Below are 21,025 nucleotides of genomic sequence, written 5' to 3' on the forward strand. Positions count from 1 at the left end.
CAGGAAAAGGGGAGAGTAACATTTGAATTTCACTGCTATCATTAATAGGGAAACTTAATGATAGCATTCTGTATTGCAAAATTGCAGTCAAATTCAAGTTTCCGAGCAATAATAGCAAGCCATGTGTCCAGGAATGAGGTGATTCCAGGGTTACCTAAGTAACCCTGCTCGCCTCTCACTATAATTCATCACTGTCATCATGTTATTTATTGAATGCATACTGCTTTCTGAGAACTATACTAAATGCTTGGGAGAGTACAATATAACAAACTCGGTAGTTCCCTGCCGACAAGAAGCTTACAGTCTAGAAGGGAAGACAGACATTAATATCAATAAATGAAGTATGGCTATGCACATTACTGCTGAGGGGTTGAGTTTGGGATGAATATCAGATGCTTTAAAAGGTACAGATCCAAGTGCATAGTTGACATAAAAGGGAGAGGGAGTAGGGGGAAAGAGGGCTTACTGGACTTAATTCAGCCCATACAATTTGTTCCTCCAGGACCAACCTGCATGTGGTTCCTCCTTCATATCTCTGTTGTCGTTGACCTCTAATTCGCACCTCCACCCCCAGAACTCCCATTCCCTTCATATTTGACAGACCAGAACTCTCCCTTACTAAAATCATATCTAGATCTAGAGAGGTGAGTCAGAGAAGGTTTCCTGGATCCATCCATCAGTAGTATTTATTGCGTGGTTACTCGGTGCAGAGCTATATTAAGCATTTGGGAGAGTGCAGTACCAAAGAGCTGTTAGGCATGTTCCCTGCCCAAAATGAACTTTCTGTCTAGAGATGAAGTTGTTGTTTTATGCTGTTGAGAAATGTCCAACCCATAGTGACACATTTCTCCCTGAATGCCCCACCTCTATCTGCAATTGTTCTGGTAGTGGATCCATAGAGTTTTCTTGGTAAAAATACAGAATTAGTTTACCAAGCCTCCTTTGCTCAGTCATTTTCAGTCTCCGCCCTCGACACTCTCCCATGCTGCTGCTGCCCGGCACAGGTGAGCTTTGACTTATAGCAGATTGCCTTCCACTCGCTAGCCACTGCCCAAGCTAGGAATGGAATGAGTTTGCCTCTGCTTGACTCTCCCTCCCATAGCCGAGACTGGTTACGTACTGGAAACTCTCCAGGCGCGACCCTTAGAGGAACTAGAGGGGAAGGCAGACATTAATATAAATATTAATAATAATATCAGGTACCCACTTCTCCCCCACATCACTTACGTACTTATTCTCATTTCTTCTTCCCCTATTTGGATTTTACTGTCTCCAATTAGATTGTAAGATCTATGAGGGCAAGGATTGTATCTATGTATGTTGTTGTACTCTCCCAAGTGCTCTGTCCACTGTAAGTTCTCAATAAATATAATTGATTGGATATGAGTGGTGAAAGGGCAGCATTTCGAACAGGCTCAGATGGCTCATTCTGCTTATTTTCCACAAATGTGCTTCGTTATTACCCTGGCGTCCTGAATTATGGGAGAAATCATGCTTCATTCATTCATTCAATTGTATTTATTGAGCACTTACTGTGTGCAGAACACTGTACTAAGCACTTGGGAGAGTACAGTTCGGGAACAAATAGACACAATCCCCACCCAACAATGGGTTCACAGTCTAGAAGGGGGAAGACAGGCAACAAAACAAAACAAGTAGACAGGCATCAATGGCATCAATATAAATGAATAGAATTATACACTTCATTAATAAAGTAAATAGAATAATTACATAATATATGCATATGCACAAGTGTGGTGAGGCAGGGAGGGGATAGAAGAGAGGGAAGGAGTAGAGGTGATGGGGAAGGGAGGAAGAGCAGAGGAAAAGGGGGTTTCAGCCTGGGAAGGCCCACTGGAGGACGTGGGCTTTTATAGTAGGGCTTTGAAGGAGGGAACTGTGCTAGTTTGGCGGTTGTGAGGAGGGAGGGCCTACCAGGCCAGAGGTAGGATGTGGGCCAGGGGTTGACAGCAGGACAGGTGAGAACAAGACACAGTGAGAAGGTTAGCACCAGAGGAGCGGAGTGTGTGGGCTGGGCTGTAGAAGGCGACAAGGGAGGTGAGATAAGAGGAGTTGAGGTGATTGAGAGCTTTGAAGCCACTAATGAATATGAAGGCTGACAGGCAACCACTGGAGAATTTTGAGGAGGTGGGTGACATGCCCAGAGTGTTTCTGTAGAAAGATAATCCGGGCAGCAGAGTGAAGCATAGACTGAAGCAGGGAGAGACAGGAGGTTAGGAGATCAGAAAGGAGACTGATGCAGTAATCCAGTTGGGATATGATGAGTGATTGTACTAACAAAGTGGTGGTTTGGATGGAGAGGAAAAGGCAGTTCTTGGTGATGTTAGGGCGGATCTTGGTAATGTTGGTGCTTGTTGGTGAACTGCCTTTGCTGGAAGTGAGAAAGCATTAGCCATGGAGGTTGCTAATCCATAGGGAAGGCAGGGAATGTGTCTGTTTATTGTTATATTGTACTCTCTTTTATTTATTCATTCATATTTGAGTGCAGAGCACTGTACTAAGCACTTGGGAGAGTACAATATAATAATAAACAGACACATTCCCTGCCCACAGTGAGCTTACTGTCTAGAGAAGGGGAGACAGACATTAATATGAATAACTAAATTTCAGACATGGTCATAATTACTGTGGGGCTGGGAAGTGGGAAAAACAAAAGGAACAAGTCAGGGTGACACATAAAGGAGTGTGAGAAGAGAAAAATGTTGGCCTACTCAGTGAACACTCAATAAATACAATTGCAAGAGCCGGTAGAATGTAGCAACATTCTCTTCTTATGACTTTCCCCTTCCTCGGTTTCTTGTTCCTGTGTTTGAGAGTTACTCCATGAGATCTGTACTGATACAGAAATAAAGTTTACAGGTAATTAACTTTCAATGTTTTGTTTTTCAGAACCAGTTATAACCATGGATATGAACTGTAAGTACTGAACATCAAGTTGCCCCGTAGCTCAATTTCCATTGTAACATCTGGCTGGGGCAGGTGTGAGGGTTTGCGTATTCATTATCTGTATAGGGGGATTTAGGAGAGGAGGGCCATTTGGCCCTCTTGGGAGTAGAAAGCAGCAACTGGGGTTGAGATGACAATGAGTACCTGAGCCCCTCACTTCCTTCCATCCCTCCATTTACATCCTGCCACAGCCAGACAGGTTGTTTTGTCCCTGAGCCGCTGGCTAGTCTTGAAGACAGAAAATGCATGCAAATTTTCTCCCTGCAGAGCTGATCCAAGGTTTCATCAGCCTGTGTCTCCACAGGCCTTATGAGGCAAATGGTTAAGCAATTGCACAATAAACATGGAGCTAACAACTAGAGGTGATTCAGGTTCAAGATGGTCTTTGTGCTCCTTTTCTATCTTCTGCTTTTTCCTCAATAGGAGAAGGAGGGTTTGATTTTGAACTTGAATTACAGGATAAATAAGCAGCATGGATTATTGGATAGAGCCAGGCCTGAGGGTCAGGAGAACTTGGGTTTTCACCCCAGCTTGGCCACTTTACTGTGTGACCTTGGGCAAGTCACTTAACTTATCTGTGCCTCAGTTACCTCATCTGTCAAATGGGGATTAAGACTGTGAGCCCCATGTGGGACTCTGTTTCCAACCTGATTAGTTTATATCTCCCCCAGTGCTTATTATAGTACTTGATACATAGTAAGCAGTTAACAAATACTATAAAATGGCCCCTTTCAGGCTCACTTTGCCTGGATAGATATTGCCTAGTCAGCTTTCCTCACCTATCCCACTCCTTCTAGACCACTTCTCACACCCATTCGTGAAATTTCGGGCAGGGACTGATCTGTCACCGATTTGTACATTCCAAGCGCTTAGTACAGTGCTTTGCACATAGTAAGCGCTCAAAAATACTATTGAATAAATGAATTAATTTCATGCTAATTTTCTCCATTAAAAACAATGGTATTTATCAAGCATTTTCTATGGCTAGCACTGTAACAAGAATTCGAAAGCAGAGTGATCTAGTGGAAAGATCATGGGCCTGTGTGTCAGAGGAACTGAGTTCTTTTCCTGGCTCTGCTGTGTGACCTTGGGCAAGTCTTTTTTTTTACCTCTCTGTGCCTCAACTTCCTCATCTGTAAGATGGTGATGAAATACTTTGTTCTCCCTCCTACTTAGATTGTGTGCCTATGTGGGACAGGGTTTGTGTCCAACCTGGTTATCGTGTATCTACCCCAGTGCTTAGTTTAGTATAGTGCTTGTTATATAGAAAGAGCTGAACAAATATCACTATTCAGTCAACCAATTATATTTACTGAGCACTTTGTGCAGAGCACTGTAGTAAACACTTGGGAGAGTAAAGTGTGACAGTTGGTAGACATGTTTCCTGGAAACTATTATTAGTTACAAGATGATCAGATCATACACAGTCCCTTTCCCACATGAGGCTCACAGTCTGTATTAGTATTTGTTTTCTGCTGAATGTTAGAGAACCACAATCCTTCTATTGGGTTCAAGAGGAATTAGACATCTTTCTTTGGTGCTTCCCTCAGCAGAATCTTGAAGGAAATAGCTCCCCAGAAGTTCTTTAGCATTCCTTTGTTCCAGAAGTTCTAGAATTTCAGCTCCCTGGAAGATACAACAGTCTCTTCGCCACTGGGACTGAAGAGTTCAGAAACTTTTTCTGGTGACAAAGCAGGTCTGTTTTTATCTTGGATTTACATCCTGTTTGCTTATCTTCCATTGTCTTAATATTGAGACCTTAGTAGTGCTAGAAGTCTCTACTGAGAAGGAGGCAGATAGGAGGACAACAAAATTAAACCCCTCAGCAGCAGTTTTCTTTTTTTAAAAAAATGGTATTTGTTAAGCACTTAATATATGAGGTAATCAGGTCAGACAGAGTCTCTCAGTCCCTGTCCCACATGGGGCTTACAGTCTTAATCCCCATTTTATAGACGAGGTCACTGAGGCACAGAGAAGTTAAGTGACTTGCCCTAAGTCACACAGCTGCTGAGTGGTGGATTAGAACCCATGACCTTTGACTCCTAAGCCCATGCTTTTTCTGTTGAGCCATTCTGCTTCTCTCTTGAATTGCTGTACTGTACTTTCTAAGTGCTTAGTATAGTGCTCGGTACACAGTAAACACTCAAATATGATTGAATTGAAAGGTTTGATATATGTCTCACACACTTGTCTTTCAAGCTGTTGCTTCAAGGATGTAAAGTGGAAGCTAATGAATTTGGTTACCTAGGCAGCCAATCTCCCTGTCTGCCCCGACACAAAATATCACAGCAAAATCTTTCTCCTAGAGTAGGATTTGGGGCCTGAATTAAATAGATAATGATCATAACTGTACTATTGTTTAGACTCAGCCTGAGCTTATTGTGTGAGTGGACTACCAAGAATTTATTTTTAATGTTATTTATTAAGCACTTACTATGTGTAAGTGCTGGGGTAGTTACAGGTTCAGCCAGACACAATCTCTGTCCCACTTGGGGCTCACAGTCTAAGTAGGAGAGAAAACAGGTATTGAATCTTCATTTTGCAATTGAGGAAACTGAGGCATAGAGAAGTTAAGAAGTGACTTGTCCATAGTCACAAAGCAGGCAAGGTGCAGAGCTGGGATTGGAACCCAACCTCTCTGGTTCCCAGGCCCAAGCTTTACCCACTAGGCCATGCTGCTTCCCTATTACACATATTATGTATTTCTAAGCATGGGCTGTGCCTCTGGAGCCTAGAAACTTGAAAATAATTTTCCAGGGGAACGTACATTTTTTGCCCAGAATTGCCCAGAAGCAGTGTAGCCTAGCAGATAGAGCATGGGCCTGAGAGTTAGAAACACTTTGTTTCTAATCCAGGCTCTGCCACTTGTCTTCTGTGTGACTCTGGCCAAGTCACTTAACTTCTCTGAGCCTCAGTTCCCCATCTGTAAAATGGGGATTAAGACTGTGAGCCCAGTGTGGGACAACCTGATCACCTTGTACCTAACCCAACACTTAGAACAAAGCATGGCACATAGTAATCACCTAACAAATGTCATCATCATCATTATTATTATCATTCATTTATTTATATTAATGTCTGTCTCCCCTCTTCTAGACTGTGAGCTCACTGTGGTCAGGGAATGTCTCACTCTATTGCTGTATTGTACTTTCCTAAGAACTTAGTACAGTGCTCTGCACACAGTAAGTGCTTAATATGATTAAATGGATGAATATTATTATTATTGGCCAGGAACAAAAGAGACTGTTTCCATGATGAGCTGATACTAGTGGGGATTGGCGTAAGGCAAGAGGGGCCATTTGCCCCATCTTCAAATCTCTCTGAAGAATGTCGGCATAGTTCAGACACCGGATGATGATGATGGTATTTGTTAAGCGCTTACTATGTGCCAAGCACTATTCTAAGCGCTGGGGGAAGTACAAGGTAATTAGGTTGTCCCACGTGGGGCTCACAGTCTTAATCCCCATTTTCCAGATGAGGTAACTCCTCTCCTCTGGCCACACTGAATCCCCCAGCCTTCCCATCCTAGAGCCAGCCTGGTGGTATTGGGAACAGTCTCTAGAATCCTGGTGGGTTGGGAGGGTGGGAATGCATGTGTCAGGACCTCAGGAAGAGCTGCCAATCAGACAGGGTCCTGATTCTATCAGGAGGCACACGCTGAGGATGAAATCTCCTAGCAAAATTCTCGTATCTTTAAAAGCACCAGCTACTGCTCTTGCACTCCAACTCCTTAAATCAAGGCAAAACACCCTGGTAACAGATTTCTTTAGCATCAGCTGGATTTAATCTCAGAGGACTACAATGCAATTGCAACCCTAGAATAACAATAATAATAAATAAGATAATAATAATAATGATGTTTCCTCCTGCCCAGTTTAGACTCATCCAGAAAAGAATTGTGGGTACTTTTTTTAGTAGAAAGCACAACTGTACTTAATTTGTAAACAAATCCATAACAAATAATAACCCTCTGGATTTGGACTTTATTTAGATGGGCATATGAATCCAGAACACTTGAGAAAAGACATCCCTCCTGGTTATCCACCTCAGTATGCACCAGAAGGGTTCCAAGGTAAGTTTGTGACTCAAAGCAAAAATTTAATTTCCTGAGTCCTCCCTGCCTTTTTCTCCCTCCCCCATGCCCCAAAAAATGAGTGCTGGAGGAAAGTTTATCTGTGTCCTTCTGATGCATACTAATTGCAGGCTCCTTGTCTTCTCTGGGGCTTTTTTTAACTTGTCACAAAGGGGTTGACCTTTTGGGGGATGCAAAAAATTTGATCTGGAAGTGGTTTCCCTTTCTAGTGACTGACTTCCCCTTAAGGGAAACTTCCAGTAAGGGAGAGCATGTGCTCATAACCAGGAAGACTGTTTTCCTGTGCCAGTTATTATCTCTGCAAGTCAAAGCCTTAGGGAAACAAATGAAAGTGACTCATCCTCATGGGACCCAAGAACTAGAATCTGGAATGGCGAGCGAGGGCAAGGCCAAATGAACCACCCCAAACTGCACAATGCCCAAAATTAGAGGACATCCAGCAAAGGGATGAGAATGAGGCCCCACATTTGACTAATAGGAAACGTTATGCAATTGATGGGGAAATAAGGTTTATAATCTGTGATCGGAAAGTTGTTCTTTCTTCACTGTTTTTCGAAATAACAGCCTTGACTTTTTCTTTCCTGATTTGGATTTCTTGGGTAACAGGTTCGGGGCCACCCATTTAAGACCTTTCTAGGAGGATGAATTTTCTCTCTAAAATTATTCAAGTATTTGACAGATCCCTAATCTACAGGCCGGAAGGCCCAAATCTTCCACAGCTCTTCCCTCCCCAACACCAGTTTCTCACTCTTCATTCAGTGGTATTTATTGAGCACTGATTGTGTGCAGAGCACTGTACTAAGTGCTTGGGAGAGTACAATACAACAGAAGTGGTAGACATGAGCCTTGACCACAAGGAATTTAGATTCTAGAGGGGAAGGGACATTCAAATTAGAAGCAGTGTGGTTTAATGGAAAGAACACGAGCTTGGGAGTCAGAGGACATGGTTCTAATCCCTGCTGTGCCACTTGTCTGCTGTGTGACCTTGGATGAGTCACTTAACTTCTCTGTGCCTCATTTTCCTCATCTGTAAAATGGGGATTAGGACTGTGAGCCCCACGTGGGACAACCTGATTACTCTGTATATACCCCAGTGCTTAGAACAGTGCTTGACACATAGTAAGTACTTAACAAATACCATAATTATTATTATTATTGTTATTAAAATAAAGATAAGGCAATCTATAAGATGTGGTCCTGTCCTGTGACTGAAATTCGGAAATATCAAGAAAGCAGCATAACCTAATGGTTAGAGCATGGACCTAGGAGTCAGAAGGACCTTGGTTTTAATCCTGGTTCTGCCCCTTGTCTGACCTGTGATCTCGAGAAAGTCACAACTTCTCTGTGACTCAGTTATCTCATCTTTAAAATGGGATTCATTCTCTGAGCCCGATGTGGGACAGGGACTGTGTCCAACCTGATAAGCTTGTATCTACCTCAGTGCTTAGTAAAGTGCCTGGCACATAGTAAGCACTAATACCATAGCAAAAAGCAAAACAGAGGGAGAGGTTTGGGTTAACGGCTCCTCTGTCCTTTCTCCACCTCCCAGATAAAGCAGAGGAAAAGCAGGAAAAGCTTTCCCTCCCTTCCCACTCCTCCCTTCCTATGAGGGTTCCCTATGAGCTCCAGCCAAGCTGCCTTCAGTAGCCCTAGGTCTTGGTGGGCAGTTCTAGTCGTCTTGAGATGTGTCTCTTTCATCCTTCCTGCCTGGACCCTCAGTCTCACTTGCACCCCCAAGCCAGTCCAGCATCCTGGGGAGGGGAAAGGGCAGTTTAGGCTTGACCTTATGTTTTCTGGAGAAGCTTTGTCCACATTTTGCTCAGGACCAGTATGTTTCCAGAAGTTGACATTGTCTCGAACTCTTCCTCTTGCTCAAACAAGGCCCTGGCGGCTATCCAGTCCCTTACGGAGGCTATCCTGCCCCTGCACCCGGCGGGTTTCCCACACAAATGCAGCCCACTGGATTTGCCGTCCAACCGCAGCCTGGGGGTCCCGTTGGAACGCCATGGATGGTTCCGCCGCCTCTACCACCAAACTGTCCTCCTGGATTGGAGTATTTGTCTCAGGTACCTCCTAGCATCTTGTCCACTGAATCCTTAAGGCTTTTAGAAAGGGAAATGAAATCAGGTGGTAAAAAATCTTACTGGGTGGGCCACTATGGGTTTGGGGCTTGAAGCCCCTTGAGAATCACACAGAAGGAAGTTGATGTGTGTGTGTGTGAATTTATATATATAATTTAAGCACTTCTTACATGTTGAACGCTGTTCTAAGCTTGGGTAGATACAAGCTAATTGAGTTGGGCACAGTCCCTCTCCCATGTGGGGCTCAAAGTATAAATAGGAGGGAGAACAAGGAAACTGAGGCACAGAGAACTTAAGTGACTTGCCTAAGGTCACATAGCAAGCAATTGGCAGAGCTGGGGTTAGAGTCCAGATTCTCTGCCTCTCAAGCTTGGGCTCTTTCCACAAGGCCATACCACAACTTTGTGTTGAAAGAAGTCTGTTGCTGTGACAAATTGGTTCTCTCTTTTCTTAGCTCCTTAAGTGGGCCAGTGTGGCAATGTTTTTGAACCGAAATATCTCTTTTAAGACCACTGATTGATTGATGGCCTGAATCCACACAGAGAAAATCTTCCGCGAGTGGGCCAGAGTACCCACTTTGCTGATAAGTAGCTCTCCTCACTTCTGCATACAGTCTAGATAACTGAGTGTCTTATGTGACCGAGAAGTGAGCAATTGGGCTGGTGCCAACCCAGTTCCCATTTAGATTCAATCAATTAATATCTGTCTCTCCCTCTAGAATTAAAGCTTGCTGAGGGTAGGGAATGTATCTGTTACTTGGTTGTACTGTAATCTCCCAAGTGCTTAGTACAGTTCTGCAGACATTTAGCATTCAATAAATACAATTGACTGACTGACACCAGGGGTATGTATTGAGTATCTATTGAGTTTTAAGCAAGGTACTACTAAAACAAGACACATGTTCTCAAGAGCTTCTGATAGGGTGAAATCACACATGCCCACATACACACACACACACACACACACACACACGAAAAGATTTTAAAATAGTGTTAGTAAGAGGAAGAATAAGAATATAAAAGAACATAGTACAGATGTAGTTTTGACAAGCAGTGACCCTAACCTGAGGATGATTTTGTTAAAGTCAGGAGTTCCCAAACCACTTAGTTTCAGGACTGACTCTTCTGAAACCAAGCTTTCAGGGGGCTATTATTATTTCATCCATTGTCTCCTCATCCAAATAATAAAAATGATTACGTAGGTGTCCCCTAAGGAGGACATCAGACTTGCTCCAGGAGTAGAGAAGCAGCACGGCTTAGTGGAAAGATCGCGGGCTGGGGAGTCAGAGGTCGTGGGCTTTAATCCCGCTCCGCCACTTGTCTGCTATGTGACCTTGGACAAGTCACTTCACTTTTCTGTGCCTCAGTTAACTCATCTGTAAAACTGGGGATTAAAAATGTGAGCCTTAAGTGGGAACCCTGTATCTACCCCAGCTCTTAGAACAGTGCTCTGCACATAGTAAGAGCTTAAATACCATAATTATTATTTACAGAATGAATAGAAACATAGATGGAAGAACAAAAATTTCCTCCATTAATTATTACAATTATTAATTATTATGGTACTTGTTAAGTGCTTGCTATGTGCCAAGCACTATTCTAAGCACTGGGGTAGATACACGTTTATCAGGTTGGACATAGTCTCTGCCCAAATGGGGCTTACACTCATCCCCATTTTACCGATGACGTAACTTTAACACAGAGAAGTGAAGTGACTTGCCCAAGGTCACACAGCAAATGTGTGGCAGAACAGGGATTAGAATTCAAGTCCTTCTGACTCCCAGGCCTGTGCTCTATCCATTAAGCCAAGCTGAATTTATCTTTTGGGTTGTGGATTATTTTCAATTGGGTGGAAAAGGATTATCAGGGGAAGCCACTTAGATGATTTAATCATTTATAATCTGAGATGGCACTAGCAAGAAATAGAGCCTGCCCCCTAACAGTGCACAGACAAAATAGTAATGCTTGGATTTCAACACATCCTGATCATTTATCATCATCATCATCATCTATGGTATTTTTTGAGCACCTACTATGTGCAGAGCACTGTACTAAGCACTTGAGAGAGTGCAATACAATGCAATTGATAGATATGTACATGTTACTTGTCCACAGAGAGTTTACAATATAGAGGGGGTGACAAACATTAATATAAGTAATTCTCTGGAATTGTTTCAAACGGGTTAGCCTGGTGTACTGTTGAGGCTGGTGTTTTCATAGTGGAATAATATGGTTTGGGAATGACTGAAATCATTTGTGAGAATTTATCGTGATACTTTTCTTTCTTAATTCTGGCTGCTTGTGATTCAGCTCACCTCATGTTGTTTTTCCACCATCCTAGGTAGATCAGATATTGATTCACCAGCAAATTGAACTTCTGGAAGGTATGATTTGTATTTTTTGAATACTTACTGTGTGCAGAGCCCTGTAGTAAAACATGTTTCCTGCCCACAATGTTGTACTGGATTTCCCTATACCTCTAGACTGTAAACTCATTGTGGGCAGGGAATTTCACTGATTATTGGTGTGTTGTATTTTCCCAAACGCTTAATACAGTGCTCTGCGTACAGTAAGTGCTCAATAAATATGATTGAATGAATGACTGTACCATCTTAATAACCTCTCCCTTCCTCCTACATTATTCCCCAAGTGCTGCCCCTTGCTTGATGATGAAGGGTAGTAAAATACCACTCAGATTCTTGATTCTTGTCTTCTAGCTACTCCTTTCAGCATCTACTCCTTTCTGCGGTTAAGTCCCATGATGTGGGTAAGCTTCAGGCAGCAGGTTTCCAAAATGGAACTAAAGGAATAAATTAGGAATTGGACTCATGGTTAAATAAATCAGAGAGCTCTTGTTTTCTCTGATTAATTTGCGAGTAATTAATTTATGCCAATTTAGATACCTGACTTTTCTCCTTCCCCTCCACTTAACTGGGGGGATAGCATGGAAGAGGGGGATTTAGGTAACTGTAAGCTTGTATTTTAATTTCTTGCCAAGTCCAGATTTTGTTTTCTAAATTATTCATTTTATCTCTAGCTGTTAAAGTGAGGATCTGATCTTTTTTTGGCTTTTGGGCCCTCTCATCCTGGATTAGAGGTCCTCTATATTCTTTCTCATTTGTTGGATGAAATGTTATTACTCTGATTTTCATTAGGTAGTTCCAACCAAGATAGAAGAGTTCTCACTTTTCCAAAATGTATAAAAGCCTGCATAAATCTAGGGGGTCTTTGTGAAAGGAAAAGATTTTAAGTCTTTTAGTCTGCTTTTTCTACAGTACACTGCCTGATATTTCCTTTTTCCCGTCCTCTAACTGTGCTGTGTTTTGTCTCATTAGTTTTGGTAGGTTTCGAAACCAATAACAAATATGAAATTAAGAACAGTCTGGGTCAGAGAGTTTACTTCGCGGTGGAGGAAAATGACTGCTGTACACGAAACTGCTGTGGAGCCGCAAGACCTTTTACCCTAAAGATTCTCGATAATTTGGGGAGAGAAGTAATCTCCTTGCAGAGACCTTTGAGATGCTCCTCCTGCTGTTTTCCTTGCTGCTTGCAAGAGGTTAGTAAGGGTCTGTTTTATGGGACCTATGTTAGGCGCCACACAGGCACTCTGCTCTTTCAGCGCTCTTGCTCCATTAGTTGGAGCTTTTGGAGATTCCATACAATTCTGTTTTGCTTCCACAAATCTGAGAAGCCTGAGGAGAGATGACTGTTCTAAAAATCAAAACAGAACAAAAAATACCCTATGAAAGCATTTTAGCTGATTCTAAACATAACGGAAACCAGTTGGCACCCTTATAATAATAATAATAATGATAGTGATGGTATTTGTTAAGTGCTTACTATGTGCTGTACTAAGTGCTCAGGTGGATATGAGCAAATCAAGTTGGACAAAATCCCTGTCCCACATGAGACTCACAGTCTCAATCCCCATTTTACAGATGAGGGAACTGAAGCCCAGAGAAGTGGAGTGACTTGCCCAAGATCACACAGCAGACCAGTGGAAGAGCCTTAATTAGAACCTATGACCTCCTGACTCCCAGGCCCGTATTCTATCCACTATGCCAAGCTGCTTCCCATATTTCCAAAGGACTTTAATTGATTTTACTTTCTCCTCAAAACAGCTTGGTTTATTCCCATTTTACAGAGGAGTAATCTGAGACACATATAGTGTAAGTGATAGGCCCGAGGTCATACAGCAAATCAGTGGTAGAACTGGAGCTGGACATCCAGCACTCCTGGTTCTCAGATCCAATCTTTTTCTGTTAGACCCATCAATCAGTTAATGGTATTTATTTGAGCTCTCCCTTGTATTTGAGCTTTTACTGTGTGTGGATCACTATACTAAGCACTTGGAAGAGTACAATGGAACAGAGTTGGTAGACACATTTCCTCTCCCCAGGGAGCTTCCACTCTAGAGGATGAGCATCTGATCCACAAGAAGAGCCTAGAGTCTAGAGGGAATTTTAGGGAACCAATGAATGGATTTTAAAGGGTTTTTTTAAAAAAATGGTTTTTGGTAAGTGCTTATTATGTGTCAAGCCCTGTTCTGAGTGTTGGGGTAGATTCAAGGAAATCAGACTGAACACAGTCCATGTCCCACATGGGGCTCACACTCTCAAGTCCCCATTTTGCAGATGAGGTAACTAAGGCACAGAGAAACTAAGTGATTTACTCAAGGTCATGCAGCAGACAAGTGGCGGGCCTGGGATGAAAACCCAGGTGAATTGACTTCCAGACTTGAGCTCTTTCCATGCTGCTTCCCTAAAATTCCAGAATGCCAATCTTTTCTACAACTTCAATTGGTTTATCTTCACAAATGATTTGTCTGTAGCTAAGAATGATCTGAAGTGAGTAATTCTTTCTCAACAACTCAGCTTTTATTTCTGCTTTCTTTCTGAAGCTTGAAGTTCAGTCTCCTCCAGGAGTTACGATTGGATTCGTCATCCAGAACTGGCATCTGTGTCTGCCCAAATTTACCATTCAGAATGAGCACAGACAAGACGTATTGAAAATCACTGGCCCATTTGTGGTCTGTAGCTGTTGCTCTGATGTTGACTTTCAGGTAAGCAGGTTGTGTTGCTTCTCTTCCAGGATTTCCATCTGAATTCAAGAAAAACCCCATAGGACTACTTGCCAAGTTTCCAGGAAGAAATCGAGATTGAACACTTAAAGGCTAATGGAATAACTAGACTTATTTTGATAGTATAGGAAAAGTCAGTCGGGATCCTGGGAAAACAAACTTTAAAAGGCTTTGTCATTTCTGATTACCATGGCAGAGAGTTTTTAGCAAAGAGAAAGGGCTTGGGTTAGCATGCACAGCAGATAGTATGTAGGTTTAACAACCTTACCACCCCTCCAAATGAACTGGATATGTCCTAGGGTCAGACTCTTCCCAAAGATCTTCTCACCTTAGCAAACTGAATTTTGACACAGATTTGTCTCATCAGAAGTCACTTGTTGATCTGAATGCAATCAAATTGAGCAAAGTGAGGTTTGTTATTTTGTATTTCAGTACACTTACAGGCTAAATTTAAACAAATCTGCAAAGTCTTAATCCTTCAGAGTGCATCCATTCTTTAGCGAGATACACATTACTTCTTTCCTCCATCCATTCTGCCATCTGACACCTGTGAAATTGCCATTGTGTTTCAGGAGATTCCTCCTCCTGTCCCACAGTCAAGCCAGCCAAACCAGGATAGGGCTGGACAGTCCAGGTTCCCTCTCTGAAGGTTTGAGTTATAGAACTGGTCACTCCCCCGTTCCCTTTAGACTGTAAGCTGGTTATGGGCAGGGAAAGTGTCTACCGACTGTCATATTGTACTCACCCAAATGCTTAGTACAGTGCCCTGTACACAGGAAGTGCTCAATAAATACAATTGATTGCTCCAGCCTAGTCTCCTCTGCCACAAGGCTTAGGGCTTTTAGGGGAAGCTCCTCTGCAAGACGGAGTCCCTGCCTTCAAGGAGTTTGCACCCTGACAAGGCATAGCAGAACCACCAAAAGAAACAGGAAATGAAGAACCCAGGGAAAGTGTTGGCCAAGAAATAAAATTCTTGTTTTCTCCCTTTAGTGCTGGTCTTCATCACCATGATCCTTGAACCCGCTTGTTCTAGGGTTACCTCTAGAAAAGAGTGGTGGAGAAAAGTCACCTTTTGTTAGAGAAGCATTCAACCAGTAAATTGTAGTTATCGAGTGCTTAGTATTTATTGAATGCTTACTGTGTGCAGAGCACTATGTTAAATGTTTGGGAGAGTAGAATATAACAGAATATAATACATTCCCTTCCCACACTGAGATTACAGTCAAGGGACAGTCTAACTAAGTGGAAGAAAAATGGGCCTGGTGTCAGAGGACCTGGGTCCCAGCTCTGCAATTTACCTGCTGGGTGACCTAGGGCAAGTCACTTAACTTCTCTATGCCTCAGTTTCCTCAATTATAAAATAGGGATCAGATCCTACTCCCTCCTACTTAGACTGTGATTCCCATGATGGACAGGGACTGTGTCCAACCTGATTAACTTGTATGTACCCCAGTGCTTATGGGACTGGGAGTCAGAAGGTCTTGTGTTCTAATCCCAGCTGCTACACTTGTCTGCAGTGTGACCTTGAGCAAGTCATTTTATTTTTCTGTGCCTCTGTTACCTCATCTGTAAAATGCAGATTGAGACTGTGAGCCCTCCATGGGACAGGTACTGTGTCCAACCCGATTTGCTTCTATCAACCTCAGCGTTTAGTACAGTGCTATGAACATATTAAGCACTTAATGAATTATATTATAATTATTATTATTATTACAGTGGCTGACACATAGTAAACACTTGAAAATGCTATAAAAAAAGCTTGACACATAATAAACATTTAATCGATACAATAATAATAGCAATAACTGCCCTGCTATAATTTTACTTTAGAGGGTAAATGAGAAAAAAATGTGTTTTCCTATTCTTCTTTATATCTACACGGAAGCATCTTCAGCACAATAGTAGTTTTCCTGTTGGGTTAATTCCTGTTTTGTGGAAAATCATTTTTCATCTGCCTTGAAGCCTCTTAAAAAGTTGTGTTTGGTTTCTTTCCAGGTGAAGGGGCTGGATGACCAAACTGTGGTGGGAAAGATTTCCAAGCAATGGTCCGGCTTGGTAAGAGAAGCTTTTACAGATTCCGATAACTTTGGGATCCAGTTCCCATTAGACCTGGATGTTAAAATGAAAGCTGTGATGCTGGGAGCCTGTTTCCTCATTGTAAGTCTTTAACTTTTGACATTCATCGGGCATAGCTTTGTGAATTTCTTGTTTTAGCACTTGAAATATAACTTCAATGACTTCTTCCTTTTAAATATCCCCCCCCAAGCTTCTTCCCTGGAGGGAGTTAGGCCCTGGAGAATGGGGAGGAGTCTAGACCTAGGGCCCATGCTGTACCTGGCTCATCCCAATGTAGACTTGGGTCTGTGTCCAACCTGATAAACTCGTATCTATACCAGGGCTTAGAACAGTGCTTAGCACATAGGAAGAACTTAACAGATGTTTAACTTAATAATAATAATAATTATTATAACAAATCTTTAAGTTAATATTAATAATCACAACACACTCAACTTGATGATAATTATAACAAATGCTTAAATTAGTAATTATAACAAATGATTAACTTAATACATAATAATTGCCCATCTACTTGTTTCGATGCCTGTCCCTATCTCCCCCCTTCTAGACTGTGAGCCCGTTGTGGACAGAGATTGTTTCTATTTGTTGATGAATTGTACTTTCCAAGCACTTAGTACAGTGCTCTGCACACAGTAAACACGCAATAAATATGATTGAATGAATGAATGAATAATTATAACAAATGTAATAGTGATACTAATAATAATTACATAAGATTCTGAGAAAGCCCGATTGATCCCATCCTCCTTTGAGCGTATCTTCTTGATTGGGGCCCTAGTGACCTAGTCCCAGAAACTGTGACCAACCTGATTAGCTTGTATCTACCCCTAGTGCTTAGTACAGAGCCTGCACATAATAGCACTTAACAAACACCATTTGAAAACAAAGTGGGACCGTGTAAGGGACAAACAAAGGTTTGGGGGCTTAGCTTTTCCAACTATCTTGCTGAAGACAACCAGTGACAGCTTTGAGAGTAAAAAATCCTTTTGGGGTCTTTCCTGAACCCATTTCCTCCTGGCACCAGCAGGAAGGAAATGAGGTAGAGTAATATTATCAGCTTCTCCTTCTGGTGGTTGCTAGTGAGTTCATATAGAGACTTCAGAGTCTGTACCAGTCTGTAAGCCCCTCAGAACCCAGACATCAGGCCCCAGAGCCATAAGGAGGAATTGGGACAGGAAGTGAGGTCCTGTGACCTAGCTAGCTAAAGAGCGAGGGGATGAATTGTTTAACTGCTCCTCTGGAAATTCAGGGATTGGTGGAGGCAGACTCCATTGTGGGTTATAAGAAGCCCAGCTGCCTTTGTGGAGGGGGTGAGGGAAGGGAGGCTCGAGAACATGAGAGAGGGTATGGGAGGGTGGGAGGCCTTTCCATTAGACTGAGAGCCTGTCACGGGGCAGGGATTGTCTCTATCTATTGCCGAATTGTATATTCCAAGCGCTTAGTACAGTGGTCTGCACATGTAAGCGCTCAATAAATACTATTGAATGAATGAATTTCCTCATTCTCGTCCTCTTTCACCCAGAATGCACAGTGTTATTTCCTCTCCCTGCTCCTCCCACTGTGCATCGAGGGTGTCTCACTTCCCAGAAGCCCTTTAAAAATTTCCTCAGCTGAAAACAGCTCCTAGATTTCTTTAAGAAATCCAACTTGCTGTCTCATCTCAAGGATTTCTCAAGAGGGAATTGTGTTTAAACAAAAATAATAATAATGATAAGGCTATTTGTTAAGCACTTACTGGGTGCCAAGCACTGTTCTAAGCACTGGGGTAGATATAAGGTAATCAGGTTGCCTCACGTGGGGTTCACAGCCTTAATCCCCATTTTCCAGATGAGGTAATTGAGCCATAAAGAAGTTAAGTGGTTTGCCCAAGGTCACACAGCAGACAAATGGCAGAGCCGGGATTAGAACCGATGTCCTCTGACTCCCAGCCTCTTTCCACTAAGCTATGCTGCTTCTCTGAATTCCAGAAAGAGGGGAAATGCTAGTTTCCCCCATACCCTGTAGCACTTAAAACCCTACGGCTTCCCATTACCTATCATTCATTCTAGCATTCGTCTCCCCCACTAGATTGTAAACACCTTGATGGCTGAGATCACATCTACTAACTCCACTGTGCTATCTCAAATGCTTAGTACAGCGCTTTGCACAATGTAATTGCTCAATAAATATCACGGATTGAATCAGCATGGCCTAATGGATAGAGCTTGGACCTGGGAATAGGAAGGACCTGGGTTCTAATTCCGACTCGCCACTTGTCTGCTGTGTGACCTTGGTCAAGTTACTTAACTTCTTGGTGCCTCCATTATCTCATCTGTAAAATGAGGATTAAGACTGTGAGGACTTTGTGGGACAGGAGCTGTATCCAATCCAATTATCTTGTATCTACCCCAGCACTTAGTACAGGGTCTGGAACATAGTAAGCTCTTAACAAATACCACAGTCATTATTATTATTATGAGAAGTAGCATGGTTTAGTGGCAAGAGCACGGGCTTGGGAGTCAGAAGTGAGGGATTCTAATCCCGTCTCCGCCGCTTATCAGTTGTGTGATTTTGGGCCAGTCACTTAGCTTCTCTATGCCTCAGTACCCTCATCTGTAAAATTGGGATTAAGACTGCAAGCCCAATTTGGGACAACCTGATTACCGTGTATCTCCCCCAGTGCTTAGAACAGCACTTGGCACATAGTAAACACTTAACAAATACCATCATCATTATTGTTATTATTATTAGATGGCTGGGGGGGTGGGGAAGGTCTGGCATTGAGGCTGCATACACCTGGGGCTTGTGGAGAAAGTGGGACTCAGGGACTCAATGTCTGCCCTGGGGTGGCAGCAAAATGAGGACGGCCAGATAAGCTGTGAAGAGGCCTTCTCCATGGGAGATTGGCATCAGTGTTTCTCTCAGTGAGGCCACATCAGATGGCTGTGGGAACAGCTTGCAGTCAGTGCAGAAGTTAATAATAATAACTGTGGTATTTAAGTACTAACTACGTGTCAGGCACTCTACTAACCGCTGGGGTGGATACAAGCAAAATGGGTTGGATGCAGTCCCTGTCCCTTCAGGGTCAGCATCCCCCGATGTGGCATGGGACAGTGATCCAACCTGAATGGCGAGTTCGACTCCTCCGGCCTCAAAGCTGACGAGGAAACTTTCCCAAGAGTTGGGTGCAGAGAAGAGAAGCAGCAAGGCCTAGTGCAAAGAGCAAGGGCCTGGGAGACAGAGGACCTGGGTTCTAATCCAAGCTCTGCAATTGACCTGCTGAGTGACCTTGGGCAAGTCACTTCACTTCTCTGTGCCTCAGTTTCCTCATCTGTAAAATGGGGATTAAGATGATGAGCCTAGATGGGACAAGGACTAAGTCATTTGTATTTACCGAGCGCTTATTGTGTGGAGACCACTATACTAAGCGCTTGGGAGAGTACAATAGAACAGTAAACACACACACATTCCCTGTCACAACGAGTTTACAGTCTAGACTTTGTCCACCCCAATTATCTCATGTATACCACCACACCCTGGCATATAGTAATTGCTTTATAAGTACCATAAAAAAAAGTCCAATGCCTTAGTGGCCATATGGTACCCACACACCTAGCAAACCCAGTTCCCTTGAAGATGGGCAGAGACCCGAACTCAGTAGATAATCTGAGTACACTGATTGCTGGGGCCAGTGTTCGATAAACACTCTACGTTGATTGTTTAAATGATTGATCTGATGGCTGGAGGGTCTGGGGACAAAAGATCTAATTGCCTGAATTTCTGATTCCCCTAGGACTTCATGTATTTTGAAAACCCTGGAAATGAACACTAACCTGCAGACCAAGTCCATGCACCCCTGGAATAGTCTTCCAGCCATTATCATGAAGAGAATAGGAGAATAATAGAATTTCACAACCCATCTCCAAACTAAGAAGACATTCTGGGTTTTTCCTTTTTTTTTCTTCATATCTATTTTTAAAATGTTATTTGATCACACAAACCTTCATTTTCTGCGAGGAGATAACTACAAGTGCACATTGAGATTTGACTGACTGTTGATCCCACCATGCCTACTGAGAAATACAGTTTGTGGCTCAAGACCAGTAGTCCAATAGATATTTATCTTTCTCAATAAAGAAACATTTTTATCTTTGGTTTTTGAGCTATTTCATAATGTAAAAATTATACTTTGTAATGTCAGTATAAAATTCAAATACATATTGCAAGTTTTAATTGTTACACATAATTTGTAAATGTATCAAAATAAATAAATGAACAGAGCAGCACCAATGACTGAACTGTGATTTTATAGCTGTAAATTCATCAAAAAAATAATAATCCAGTAATAAGTCACAAAATCTCTAGATCTTGTGGTCTAGTAAACTTTACCTGATAAACTGAGATGAGGATTTGCCTTTCAAAGTTACTTTTTCAAAAGTTGGAAATAAGGTTTCTATACTTTGAAGAGACTCATTCTCCTCCTCCTTGATGGTGAGAGGATTGTTCAGGTGTTTATTGAACTAGTCGTTCTCTCCTTGTAGGCATCCCTCTTATGTGAGATCAGACACACCTCAGTGGTGTCAGAGTAGTCTGTAAGGATCACAGAGCTTCTTTAATGATGAACAGAAGACGAGAAGCAGCGTAGTTTACTGCATGGAGCGTGGGATTGGGAGTCAGAAGGATATGGGTTTTAATCTCAACTCCACCATCTGTCTGGTGTGTGACCTTGGGCAAGTCACTTAACTTT

The 21,025-nt window shown here is 42.5% G+C and overlaps 1 protein-coding gene and 1 non-coding gene across 4 annotated transcripts in view; one reads left to right on the forward strand and one right to left on the reverse strand.

Annotated features, from left to right (window-relative positions):
- Nucleotides 1–20,564, forward strand: part of PLSCR1 (phospholipid scramblase 1) — a 92,363-nt gene extending 71,799 nt beyond the window's left edge. For 2 of the 3 annotated variants that reach the window (XM_029068035.2, XM_029068028.2), the window contains exons 2-9: nucleotides 2,911–2,937; nucleotides 6,959–7,039; nucleotides 8,942–9,126; nucleotides 11,482–11,524; nucleotides 12,476–12,696; nucleotides 14,041–14,202; nucleotides 16,216–16,377; nucleotides 20,072–20,564. In XM_029068035.2, coding sequence (XP_028923868.1) covers nucleotides 2,925–2,937; nucleotides 6,959–7,039; nucleotides 8,942–9,126; nucleotides 11,482–11,524; nucleotides 12,476–12,696; nucleotides 14,041–14,202; nucleotides 16,216–16,377; nucleotides 20,072–20,110 — 906 coding nt within the window. In that variant the 5' untranslated portion in view covers nucleotides 2,911–2,924 and the 3' untranslated portion in view covers nucleotides 20,111–20,564. Of the gene's footprint in view, nucleotides 1–2,910; nucleotides 2,938–4,566; nucleotides 4,664–6,958; nucleotides 7,040–8,941; nucleotides 9,127–11,481; nucleotides 11,525–12,475; nucleotides 12,697–14,040; nucleotides 14,203–16,215; nucleotides 16,378–20,071 lie in introns of those variants that run through there. The other variant, XM_007662965.3, reaches the window with a different exon arrangement.
- LOC114815492 lies at nucleotides 1,015–1,152 on the reverse strand. Its single transcript, XR_003763271.1, has one exon. It is a non-coding gene; the product is annotated as a small nucleolar RNA SNORA7 (small nucleolar RNA).
- Nucleotides 20,565–21,025: the final 461 nt, after the last annotated feature.

This window comes from Ornithorhynchus anatinus, chromosome 1 (assembly GCF_004115215.2).
Source record: "Ornithorhynchus anatinus isolate Pmale09 chromosome 1, mOrnAna1.pri.v4, whole genome shotgun sequence".
Classification (NCBI taxonomy): Eukaryota; Metazoa; Chordata; class Mammalia; order Monotremata; family Ornithorhynchidae; genus Ornithorhynchus; species Ornithorhynchus anatinus.